Raw genomic sequence first — 12,181 nt, 5'->3', positions numbered from 1 at the left:
TGCACCCTTACGGCATTTTCTTTCCTGCTGAAATACCAGCAAGACCATACATGTGGTGTAGGCTCTCGAGCTATGTAACTCAGGCATAGCATAGTTCGAGCTGTGTGCCAGCCTCCTAGGCCACCGCAGCTCATTAAAGCAGCGCCAACAGTACTGGCTCATTTCTTGTATTGAAAGGTATCCCAGTGATGATGAAACCAAGACCATCATTTGCGTCCCTTTTGATTTTTGGTAGCTTCAGATTCACGGGTACGTGTTCGACTGCGGTACTGATGCCTTTCACAAGTTTCCCCAAACAGCTTCCAGAGTATCCAGCTTCACTTTATGCTGACACAATTCTTGCTTTGTGCCAAGAAGATGTTAGTATAATACAGTATCTTTGAGTTTGCAAAGGCAGCCTTCTGATCCCTGGAGCTTTTATTTCTGCAAAAACAATGAATGCACTTTCATCCCTCTTCCCTAGGTCTAGGGAGACTCACAAGTCAAGCTTGGGGAAACTTTCCTTTCAAACCATTCTGCTTTTAGGAACATTCTGCAAACAGCCAGCTAGCTCTGGGCTGAGAAAGGTACGACTCCCTGCTCTTCTCGGGCTCTACCTGGCCCACCGTCAGGGACCCCAAACAGAATTGCTGAGAGAGTTGTAGTGGGAGTTGTTGCTTTTTGTTCTAACAAAGTTAAGGTACGTGTCAAAAATCAGCAAGTGAGCTTAAATGCGTGGATGCATTGTGTTCGGGGAGGTATTTACCTGACGTCACCTTTGTCCTTCAGAACTCCAGTGGTAAACTAACTGACTTCCTGAGCTTCTACACACTCCCCTCCACAGTCACGCACCACCCTGCGCACAAGAGCCTCAAGGCCGCCTACTCCTTCTACAACATTCACACGGAGACGCCCCTGCTGGACCTCATGAGCGATGCACTCATTATAGCCAAATTGGTAAGCGGCTCCCTCCCTTGGTGTCTTGTGTGTTTCTCCAAATATGTGTCTCAGAGTATATAACACCTCTTACAAGAGGGGCGCCTGGGTGGCTCGGTTGGTTGGGCATCTGTCTTCAGTTCAGGTTGTGATCTCAAGATCTTGGGATTGAGCCCTGCATCGGGCTCCCTGTGCAGTGGGAAGTCTGCTTCTCCTTCCCCCTCTGTTCCCCACCTTGTGTTCTCTCTCCCCCTCTCTCTCAAATAAACTTAAAAAAATAATAATAATAAAATAAATAAAACCTCTTACTAGAGTTCCTTTTGCACCGGTACAATTAATTTGAGATACTTGTTATTGTTGACCATCTGACAAAGGAAGAGTTTTGATAAGAGTTTCTTTTAAAACTTCAGAGGCTTTTTGCATCATTGATTCTGTTGCAGCTTAGCCAAAAAGATATTTTGTGCAGATTAGAAACTCTTAACCCTTATGGAAGAATGCATAAAACCCCGTAATACAAGGAATATAGGGAAAATACATGGTACCTTTTTAGGAGGGACATACATGTTCGTGTTGTGGTGCATTAATCAGCAGCAGGAACCTTTTTTGAACTCTGAATTTGAAAATTAAAGGAATTTTATTTTTAAAATTAAGGAGTTTAGTATTAAAAAGAAAGGCATTTGAAATGAAAGGAATTAAATTCAAAATGTGCTGTACTATATTTGCAATATTTTTCTATTTCTTTAGTGTGGTAGTTAGGGTAGTTTTAAAATTCTTGATACAAATAAACTTTTTTTTTCCCCCAAAAGAATTGAAATTAGCTGACACTTATTTCAGTGTAATTACTGGACATGAGAAAATACTATTCATGAGAAATTGGGAATAACACGTCAAAGGTGTCATCTTTGATAACCTAAAATATTTTTCTAACATAGTACTCTTGCATCTCTAAATCAACATTATCCTATGATTCTTTGATCCTATTGCTCTTTTTCAACTACTTCCCCACAAAAATGGCCAGTAATAAATTATTTAAGGTAAAACCCCTGAGAAATAGAAATTTCTACCAAATTTAGATAGTATTTTTACCTAACGTTTTCAAGAAATACAATTTTTACTACTAAAATTTTACTACATTTATTTCCCAGCAAGGACATGTTTAAGTCTTTAAAGACTCAGTCAGAACTTCGAAAGGCCCCTAACAGCTCTGGAGATGGAGCCATCTGGGCAGATGTTCCTTCTAAAAATATCCTCAGACAGGGCGCCTGGGTGGCTCAGTGGGTTAAGCCACTGCCCTTGGCTTAGGTCATGATCTTAGGGTCCTGGGATCGAGTCCCGCATCGGGCTCTCTACTCAGCAGGGAGCCTGCTTCCTCCTCTCTCTCTCTGCCTGCCTCTCTGCCTACTTGTGATCTCTCTCTCTCTGTCAAATAAATAAATAATCTTTAAAAAAATAAAAATAAAAATATCCTCAGACAGGTTTGAACTGAGTTCTTAACCTACACATAGAGTGTAGATATTATACTTTGTTTTAAATGTGTATTTGAGGGGCCCCTGGGGGCTCAGTGGCTTAAACCTTTGCCTTCGGCTCAGATCACAGTCTCAGGGGCCTGGGGTCGAGCCCCATGTCAGGCTCTTTGCTCAGCAGGGAGCCTGCTTCTTCCTCTCCCTCTGCTCTCTTTCTCTGTCAAATAAATAAATAATATCTTTAAAAAAAAATAAATGTATATTCGAGCTGCTAGTAGAGAAATAAAATGTTACACTGATGTACATAATAGAGAAAACACTCTGTAGTCCTTTGATATGTAAAATTTGAAATCCTTTTTACATTGGCAGAAAGGATTTGATGTATTCAATGCACTAGATTTGATGGAAAATAAGACCTTCTTGGAAAAACTCAAATTTGGCATAGGAGATGGCAATTTGCAGTATTACCTGTACAACTGGAGATGTCCAGGAACAGAGTCTGAAAAGGTAAGTGCAGGGGCTACACCCTCTATAAACTTACTAAATGTACTTAGAAAATCCCATACTTGCTGCCCTTAGGACTGTTAAGGTGTTTTTTAGTAGCGTTTAAAAAATACAGAGCTACTGTACTATAGTTCCATTTTTTCTCGCTTACCTGTTCTTACTATTCTGTTTCTTCCCTCCTTTTAGGTTGGACTAGTATTACAATAGCTGGATATTTCTATTTCTAGAACTCTGACATCATCATTTGTTAATATTCTATTTAATGATTCCTGGAACTGCCATTCCAAAGAAGAATAAAAGCACAACTTAAATGAAATCGATGTAGTCGGTAACAATCAGAAAAAATGAAAAAAACCCCATATGTGACCAATAGTACATATTTCTAGCTAGAATGTTAACATTCTTTTTTCTCACTGTTTACCCATTTGTAGGAGGGATGAAAGGGCACAGAGAGCACATTCCTCTAATTTTCAGACTTTGGGCTGTCTCTTTGATGAAGAGAAGGTATTTTTCCACTCTGTAGAAAAGGGACTGTTTTTCTATGAACTGAAGAGAAGTCACAGAATTGTGTAAGAACATCTTGGCTGTTGTGTGGAGATAAACTGCAGCATTTCTATTTATTAAGTGTTGGTTTGTTTGTCCGTATAACAGAATGAAGGACCCATGTGGAAAACATGAGCCTTCGTCCCCTTACACGGAGTCACGGGGAGCGTTTAGGGAATGAGCACGTCCGTAACTCAGTGACGAGTGGGTGCATGTTGACGTATAGAGGGAGATAAAAATGTACCGGGGACTAGGAGGTACATTTATTTCTCCAGAAGCAGAGTTGCCAAATAAATAAACACACACATCTGTACTTTGATCTCTAGCAGGTCAGTGGATTGGTTCAAAAGCAAATCAAAAGCAGAGTTTTGTGCAAACATTGTTCAGAGTCTACACCTGTGACTGCATAGACTTCGCTGCCACCACATAAACTCGGGTCTTCTCAGCGGCAGCAAGCAATGTCAGGCAAAGAAAATAAAAGCTCTAATGTCAAAAGAAATGCTCAGTGGAATTTATTAGTGCTATCAGGACTTGAATGTTTTTATTACTTAATGCAGAATTGCACATACTCCTTTATGCTGACTTTAATTTATCATGAAAGCTGTCATGCTAATGTAAAATGTCTTATATGTAAATAAGTATTCATAATTTTGTTACTGATGGTGTTTTTATCTAGAATTTGGAAACCCGGTTTTCGCAGTGTACATATATGTGTATATATTACCTGTAGTCTAAGGGGGAAGAATATGCCAAATGAGGCCACGGAGAACTGGCCTTAACTCCTATTACACAGAATAGATACTTCTTCCTGCCTTTACTATACCAGTGCCTAGGCTCTTCAGTCCAGAAAAATTTAATTTTAGATAACATGACAGCCTTTCCTTTATGTTCTAAGTGGTCAAATGAAACCGGTCATATCTCACATCAGGTAGGAGCTAGCAAACGATGGCCCATGAGCTAAGAATGGTTTTACATTTTTGAATGGTTGTTTGCGGGGGGTACGGGGAGGGGAGAATCAAAGGAATAACATTTTGTGACGTGAAAAATGTAGGACATTCAAATTTCAGCATCCATAACATTTTATTGGAACACAGTCACACTCACTTGCTTCTGTCTCCTGTGGCTGCTGCATGCTGCGAAGGCAGAGTTGAGTCATTCTGACGGAACTGTATGGTTCACAAGGCTAAAACATTTACCTTCTGGCCCTTTCCGGGGTGGGGGGGGGATTTGTTGACCCTGACTTACACTAGAGCTGAAAGCCACTCTATACACCTTCCTACCATCATCCTAAAGACAAACCCACAGTTGTGACTACCACTAGAGGGCATTCGGGGACTACACAGTAGCGCGGAATTCAGACAGCAGCGTTTATACCTCTCTGAAGATCCAGAGAAGACTTCTCATATCGGACGGTTCGGACTCCACTGCATTACCATTCTTTCGTAAAAGAAGGAAGGTAGCTTCGGAAGCAAAACTGAACCAGTCCACCAAAACACCAAGAATTAAGTAAAAGGGATTTTAATCTGGAGTCAAGGCTCTAGTGGGGAATTGTGTTCCACTCATTTTTAAGGCACAATCTTAATGATGATGTAGGTTTTCAGATGATTGCAGAACTGCCAGTCAGTATATCACAAGCTCTCCTTGTGATAAAACTGTGGCACTTTATTTGTTTACGGAATTCAGATGCTTTTACTCATTTTTAATACAGCAATTAATAGCATATTTTCCTTTATATGGCCTCGTCATAATTTAGAGAGACTACCAGTGAACATTTCAAAATTGAAAAATGATAAAACTGCTTGTGTTTATAGTTATTAGGATTAAATTTCACTGCAATATACAGTGTTTTACAGATTGAAAAAAGCGTTGTCCTTCATCTTTGTCAACAGTGGAAATGCTCTATTCCATGAGATATCTTTCCCTTCCCTCCCCCTTTTTTCAGCCAGGATGGCATTTAGCAAAATTTAAATGAACAGAGGTGGCATAATCCAAGAGTCAGCCAGAATTTAGGCTGAAAGTAGACTTTAGCAGTCCAGTACCTTCCTAAATAACAAAAGGACCTTTTCCAAACACATACTGCAAATAGCAGACACTTTAATGACACTCCATTTCCTAACATGAAGAACCCCAGTCATTGCACAAACCCATCTCTGAGACCTCAGGCTCCTCATTTTATTTTTTAATTCTACGTTTGACCTAATTATCAGCATACTTTTTACCATGTTAAATTTCCAAGGAAATAAGTTAACCATGTTAAGGGATGAATTTCAACCATTCAGAATACCATTATCTGGCTTTTTCCTACAAACATGAAGCTCATGCATATGCCTACCTACGAAGTCAAGTCAACAGGAAGTAAAAAAAAAAAAATTTTTTTTTCTGATGTTTCTGAAGACAATTGCTTGGTGGTTAGTATCTTTCCTTTAAAACGGATCGATCTCCAGTCCAGTTTCATCTGCATTACTAACTAGAACCTGTTTACTGTGGCTCATTTTCCAAGTTTGATAGAAAGAGGTCAAGTGTTGTAGGATACAGAATTTCTTGCTTACAAGCATTGTACCGGCCTTTTAAAAAGTGAATTTATACAAGCATGGACATTAGTTTCAATAAATTTTTGTTTTGATATTCATGCTTTTGAAAATGTTCTGCACTTGTTTTTAAGCATCAGCCTATTTATAGTCTTAAACATGTGAAAGAAATGTTACTAAAAGTATCCCAAGAATATATGTAAAAATAACACATTTTATTCGCTTCAAGGCTTCTTTACAAAGCGTCATTTTACAGCTCTGTGATATGACAAGTTTAGATAAAATTACTTTGAAGTTTTTTTACCTTTGGGTGGTTTCCTTATCTTATTGGGGTTTGGAATCACTTTCTTTATTTTGAGGGGTTGTAACACGATAGCCTGCTGACCTTCAACAGGCTTCCTTTTATGTTTAGAGAGGGCTTCAAAGGAAGTCTCCAAAATTTCTTTGTCTTGGCTTTCCAAAGATTCAGTGTCTAAATTTTCCATGGACTCTTCCGGTCTGCCTTGGAGCCATGGTACGTGTAGACTGGGTACTCGGGGAATTATGGCTTTGACTTCATCAATAAAGGCAGTGGTGTCCTTTCTGAACCCCAGGGCCAGGACACATTTTAAGCCAATGACAGGTGCGAGTGCCTCGCTGAGACGGGGAACCTGACAAGCAGGAACAGATCTGCTCAGACTTAACTGAATCAGGTGTGAGGTGATGAGCGCAGGCTTGGCTGACTTACACACGAGCACCAGCAGCAGCCCGTTTCTTTCCAGAGCTCTGGTAACTTCATTAACGCCAATGGCCAGCTGCTTCCTGACAGAGACAGGAGTCCAGCCTGACCCCTGCTCGTTATCTTCTGGGTGTTTCTCCTTCAGATCCTCACTCATACCAACCTCTGTGCTACATTTGTCTGGGCTTTTTTTTTTAAAAAACTGCTTCTTCTTTTTCTTCTTATCCTCCATCTTCTGAAGCCCAAGAGATTTAAATCTGTCTTCAAGGGTCTGTAGTATGAAGTGCATGTCTTCTCTGTCTAGCGCGCTCCAGCAGACAGTGTATGGGTTGTTCAACGATGTCTTTACTGTTAAAGGTCTTGTCTTCCGAACAGAGCCCCTTCCTGGAGCTTGAGGAGCTGCAGCCATTCTGAAAATCTCTCCTAAAGCAGCAGAGGACAAAGTAAATTCATGTCACTAGCAATGCATGTTGAAGAATATCCTATTTGTACTCGGATTCCTGATAGGCTATAGCAAGCCCGACATTATAGAACCAATGACATGACCATACGCTAAAAACCTCTCTTAAGAATAAGGAATTTATTCTCCCCATTATTCATGACTTTGTCTATTCATATACTGGTAATATATAAGTATTTTGCATTACTGCAATCGCAGTGAAATTCTACTGATTTCCTTTATTAAAAATGTTCCGTGTTTCTACCTGTCCATGATTATCTTTTTTAATGACTGTGCAGTATTAATCTTATAAATCTGTTACCATTTTCTTTTGCTTTTTCTTTTTTTTTTTAAGGATTTTTATTTTATTTATTTGACAGAGATCACAAGTAGGCAGAGAGGCAGGCAGAGAGAGGGGGGTAAGCAGGCTCTCCGCTGAGCAGAGAGCCCGATGTGGAGCTTGATCCCAGGACCCTGGTCATGACCCGAGCCGAAGGCAGAGGCTTTAACCCACTGAGCCACCCAGGCTCCCCCTGGTACCATTTTCTGAGTTGCTCTCCATTTGGGCCTCCATCCCACAAAGACCCCTTGAGCGCCTCCCGTGTGCAGGCATTCTGGTTACAGGGTTCAGCAGTGAACAAGTCCACCTGCATGGAGCCCCCGAGCTGTGCGGGCCCGGGAGCCTCTGCTCTTCATCAGCCAGGAGTGGGTGTTCAAGAACCAGAATAGTAATCTGTGCACCCGATCAGAAATTCCAGTGATACTTTCGTTCTATGCCCTTTTAGAAGTCTCCCTCCCTCCCTGGACTCGAAGCTTCTTGTATATCCCTCCTTAAACATCTCCTATGTACACAGGTGTATATTCCCCCTTCTTAACAGAAGCTCACAGCTTCTATAGCTGGCAACTTGATGAAAACTAGGGAAATTTTGCAATGAGACTTAAAAACACTAATCCGTTAAAGAAAAGGATTCTTTTTGGGAAAAGGTTACAACTGACGTAGGGAACATATCCTGGCTCTGCTTCCCAGAACAAGCGTGTTTTTCTTCCCTCAGTTTTATTCCTCACGGAATCCTGGTGCTCAGCTAAGAACTACAGTGACCTGCGCAGCACAACTGAAGGAAGTTAAATGAGCCAGCCCCCTGAGAAGTCTGGCATCTGGAACTGTCCCTATTTTCAGGTGATCAAACTTTCTCCCTGCAGACAGTCCCTCATTCCAGGTGGTCATTTGTCCCACTGAGGCCTGCCTTCCCCCAAATGCCCCATGCACAATTAAACTTCCACTCACCAGGCTGGCTACTGATGGTAAAGAGCAGGCATCTTCACGGAGTGTGTCAGAATTTAGAAGGCATTTTCTCCATGTCTTTCTTGATTCTATTTCTCCATGTATTAACTTGATTCTCAACAAAATTCCTACAGAATTGCCCAATGTGTGGGTGAAGGAAAGAGGTTAAAAGTCACAACTGGTTTTCCAAACCCAAAGTTTATGCTTTTTCAATCCTGGCTGTACCTCAAAAATAACCTGCTACCTTTTAAAACATCCAGATGGTTGGTCCTTATCCCAGATATACTGAACTAGAATCCCTGAGAATAGGACCAGGGCACCTGTATTTGTAAAAAACAAAAACAAAACCGTCCAGGTGAATCTGATCCAGAACAGGGTTATTACAACAGGTGGGGTAGGACAGGATGCCTCTTGACCCTGGACAGCCATGAGAAATGGCCTCCTGACCTCCACTGGTCTCCACTGCACTTCCTAAGTCACGTTCTAACAGAAATCCAAAACTCAGCAACTCAGGGCAGGGTCAACCTCCTTCAGGTGGTGCTGGTACCTGCTATACATGCTGCTTCCTCCATTCCAGCCCCTCTGCACAGCCCTCCTCATCCCCCATTATCTCCACATTCCCCTCCAACTCAGGGAGTCAGGAAGTAGGCTCAGCCAAATCTGGTTGGGATCGGTAAAGGCTGGCATCAGGTTGAAGGTGGTCAGGAAAATGAGCAAGACAAATACAATCTAATAGAGCCCTTGCCAAACTGCAAGTCAGCTTATGGGCCTCAGCATTCAAACAGCACAGAAATCCTTTTAAGTATGTTGTGGAAGGAGAGCAAGCTAGGCATGAACTCCTGTCTTCAGAATCAGGAGGGGAGGGACTGCAAGCCAAGTGGTTTGGAGAAGCAGAATCTTAGACAATATCCAAAAATAGTACTGATTGATGAGAAGGTAACGGTTTTGGAGGAGAAAAACAGGAAGGCTTTGTTGAGGTGCCTTTTGAGCTAGGTTTTGGAGGCATTCACTACCTACAGGATCAAGGGCAAACCCTTTAAGGTGACTTACAAGGCCCTCATCTTACACTGGCCTCTCCCACCATGCGTAGTTACATCACCACTGAACCACCTACTGTTGTTGAACAAGGCCTCCAGTTTCTAACCTCCATATCCACATTATTCCCTTCCACCTTCAGCCCTCCAACCACTTTTCCTCAGCAAGTATTTCTGGATTATCCACAACGCACCAAGCCATAAAGTATTAAAGTAAAAACAGTTAACTAGGCCTCAAGGTGCTTAGAATCCATGAAAAAGACTTATCACCAGTAATAACAAGATGTGCACAGTCGAGTCCAGGAACTACAGAATACTAAGGAAATAGCAGAAGCCTAACTTAGCTTAAGGGGTCAGAAAAGAGGTCCTGGAGAAAGTGATGTTTTAACCTACATCTGAAGAGTGCCTGCCAAAGGGAGTAAGAAGTAGAAAGAGTATCCCAGGGAACAACATTAACGAAATGAAGTTCAGTTCAATGTCGCTGGGGCAGAGATGCTGAGGTATTAGGTAGGGAAAGGAAGCAAGGACGAGAGGTGAAGGTCCTTGCAAAGCTTATAATGGGAAGCAATTGTAATGTATAAAACAGAAGAGTGCCGCGCCGTGATTTCAAAGGCATTGCAACAAGGTCTTTGCGGATTCCCAGCCTGGAAGCGTCCTTTGCCAAGAGTGAAAGGAGCAAAGAGGTTCCCAGAGTAGGCATGATGGTGGCCTGCACTAGAATCGCCGCAGAGGGGATGGGGCTGAAATACTTAAGAGGTAGAATCTACCAGGGTTGGTGCTATCAGCCGGAGTAAAGCAAGGACGGACTGCGGTCTCCAGATCTGGTAGCGAAGAGGAGGACAGTCCCAGCTCCCCTTGGTTGCATTCCTGTCCGAGTCCCCGTGGTTACCGCCCTTATCTGGAGCCCTCATTCTTAATACTTAAATTCGCCAACCTTTTGTGGTCCGTCCCCGGTTCTAGGCTGTGGCGCACTGAAGGACCAGGGTGGGCTTTCTCTATCTCCCGTACCCTACAGATGCTCAACTCCAGACAGGAGAGTAAACCAAGGCTCGGAGGCAGGAAAGTACGCCAGTTCCCGCGGGGGTGGCGCGGCCGGAAAGAGAGGGGTCTCGGGCAAGACCTCCGGACCTCGCATGCCTGCAGCCCTCCGCCGCCTCCCAGGTTGGACCCCACCCGGGGGCGCCCCTCCGGTCCCCCTACGTCCTTGGCAACCCGCTCCCACTCACGAAGGCAACCGCACCACCGCCACGTGCGACGCGCGTGCGCAGAGCCCTCGCCCTCCCTGGCCCCGCCTTCCAAATGCTCTGAGAGCTTCGCATCTCATCATCTCACCTTGTCACTCACAATGGAGAGTGTCAGCCCACTGAGCCGCGAGGCCCAAACTACAGAAGCCCCGCGTCTGGGAATGGGGCAGGGAGGCTCAGGACCCAGCCCTACAGCGGCAGTGCGCAGGCGCACCATCGGTCTCGCGAGACCTCACGGTTGCCGTGGTAACGCGCGGTTCACAGGCCGCCCTGCTAGTTTGGGGGGCTGTTCTACCGCCGGTAGTCGCCGGAGGGCTGGTTCTCTCATAGGTTGCCCGTTCCATTCTAATCCAATTTCTGCCTTTCAGCGCCTGGCAGTCTTAGCGCTCTCTCTCTTCTCGCTTTTCTGTATTTGGCTTGCCTAAGGGGACGCGAAACCCTAGTCCCTGTCCGGTGTATCCATCTCCGTCGACTCTCCGACACCAGAAAATCAAGATAGACTGGGGGATGAGGGGTGGTTTGAAATAAAAATGTGCCTGCAGGCAACAGTGTAGGCAATCTTGAGCCGCTGAAAGAGGAGAGTGAAGGCTTCTTTGTGTTCTGCGACAGCAGCTCTGAAAACTTAAAACGTCCGCAGTAGCTCCTTGGGCCAGTGGAAACTAAAGGTACGAATGGAGTCGCTGGGGAATCACGGACAACTGTAAACAGCTGAAGGACATTTGCAAGGTCAGGCATCTGCATCTGTTGATTTATCCGTGGTGAGAACTTAGAAGAAAGTAGGTTGCTTCTGACCCTAAAGAGCCTCCTCCCTCGCCATCCCAGTCCTCCTCTTTTCCAGCCTAACTTAGTCCCCCTTACTTTGCCTGTCTCCATTTGTCTCAGAACTTTTCCCTTCTCAATCTCTTCACTGCTCATTTGGTTTTCCATTTTTAAATCTATTTTCTCCATTTTCAGTTTTTATCACTACATGGTACCTAACTGACCATAAAGAAAAGGAAACAAGCAACAACAACAACAACAACAACCACCACCAAAAGTTTTCCTTTTGGTCAAAGATTTCTGCAGGTTACACAGAATTAAAGTAAAATGTGATTTAAAAAATTATAATTAAAAAATTAAGTAGAATGAAGTTACAGCGAGTTTGAATGTAGCAATGGACTTTTGTTTTGTAAAATGAACCGTATTGGCTCATGATAAACTGCAGACATCCAGTCTCAGATCTAGCTTACTGTAGTCTTAGATCTAGCTTTCAAGCTGTAAGAGAAATGTGGACACACATATCTAATTGAAATGGTAAAGTTATGAGAAAGAATTGTGCACAAGTTTTTGTCCCCCTAAGGTTCCAGAGTGTAGAGTTAGATTTACAGCATCATTTCAGTTCACATTCGCTCCATGAAGATTACCTCCCATTACATCCCACAGCTCTGGAGTCAGCTTGCCTACTTGAAATCCTAGCTTCATCTCAGGCTAGGCATGTGACCCCTAAAGCAAGCTAATGAGCCCTCTCCATG

The 12,181-nt window shown here is 43.3% G+C and overlaps 2 protein-coding genes across 6 annotated transcripts in view; one reads left to right on the top strand and one right to left on the bottom strand.

Annotated features, from left to right (window-relative positions):
* Window positions 1-5,707, top strand: part of NMT2 (N-myristoyltransferase 2) — a 70,968-nt gene extending 65,261 nt beyond the window's left edge. For 2 of the 3 annotated variants that reach the window (XM_044228834.1, XM_044228833.1), the window contains 3 exons: window positions 769-936; window positions 2,748-2,885; window positions 3,069-3,502. In XM_044228834.1, the coding sequence (XP_044084769.1) occupies window positions 769-936; window positions 2,748-2,885; window positions 3,069-3,089 (327 nt within the window). In that variant the 3' untranslated portion in view covers window positions 3,090-3,502. Of the gene's footprint in view, window positions 1-768; window positions 937-2,747; window positions 2,886-3,068 lie in introns of all 3 variants that reach the window. The other variant, XM_044228832.1, reaches the window with a different exon arrangement.
* A 440-nt stretch (window positions 5,708-6,147) lies between these two features.
* RPP38 (ribonuclease P/MRP subunit p38) lies at window positions 6,148-10,850 on the bottom strand. Of its 3 annotated transcripts, none has more exons than XM_044228835.1 (3): window positions 10,759-10,850; window positions 8,396-8,520; window positions 6,148-7,094 (listed from the first exon to the last, which is right to left on the bottom strand). In XM_044228835.1, the coding sequence occupies exon 3, from the start codon at window positions 7,078-7,080 to the stop codon at window positions 6,238-6,240; it is 843 nt and encodes a 280-aa protein (XP_044084770.1). In that variant the 5' UTR covers window positions 7,081-7,094; window positions 8,396-8,520; window positions 10,759-10,850; the 3' UTR covers window positions 6,148-6,237. The 3 variants fall into 3 exon arrangements, with proteins under 3 accessions (XP_044084770.1, XP_044084771.1, XP_044084772.1); XM_044228836.1 differs by lacking the exon at window positions 10,759-10,850 and adding an exon at window positions 10,361-10,652; XM_044228837.1 differs by lacking the exon at window positions 10,759-10,850 and adding an exon at window positions 10,194-10,212.
* Between the last annotated feature and the right edge of the window lie 1,331 nt (window positions 10,851-12,181).

Source organism: Neovison vison, chromosome 12, assembly GCF_020171115.1.
Source record: "Neovison vison isolate M4711 chromosome 12, ASM_NN_V1, whole genome shotgun sequence".
NCBI classification, from domain to species: domain Eukaryota; kingdom Metazoa; phylum Chordata; class Mammalia; order Carnivora; family Mustelidae; genus Neogale; species Neogale vison.
This window is presented reverse-complemented; position numbering and strand designations above follow the sequence as displayed.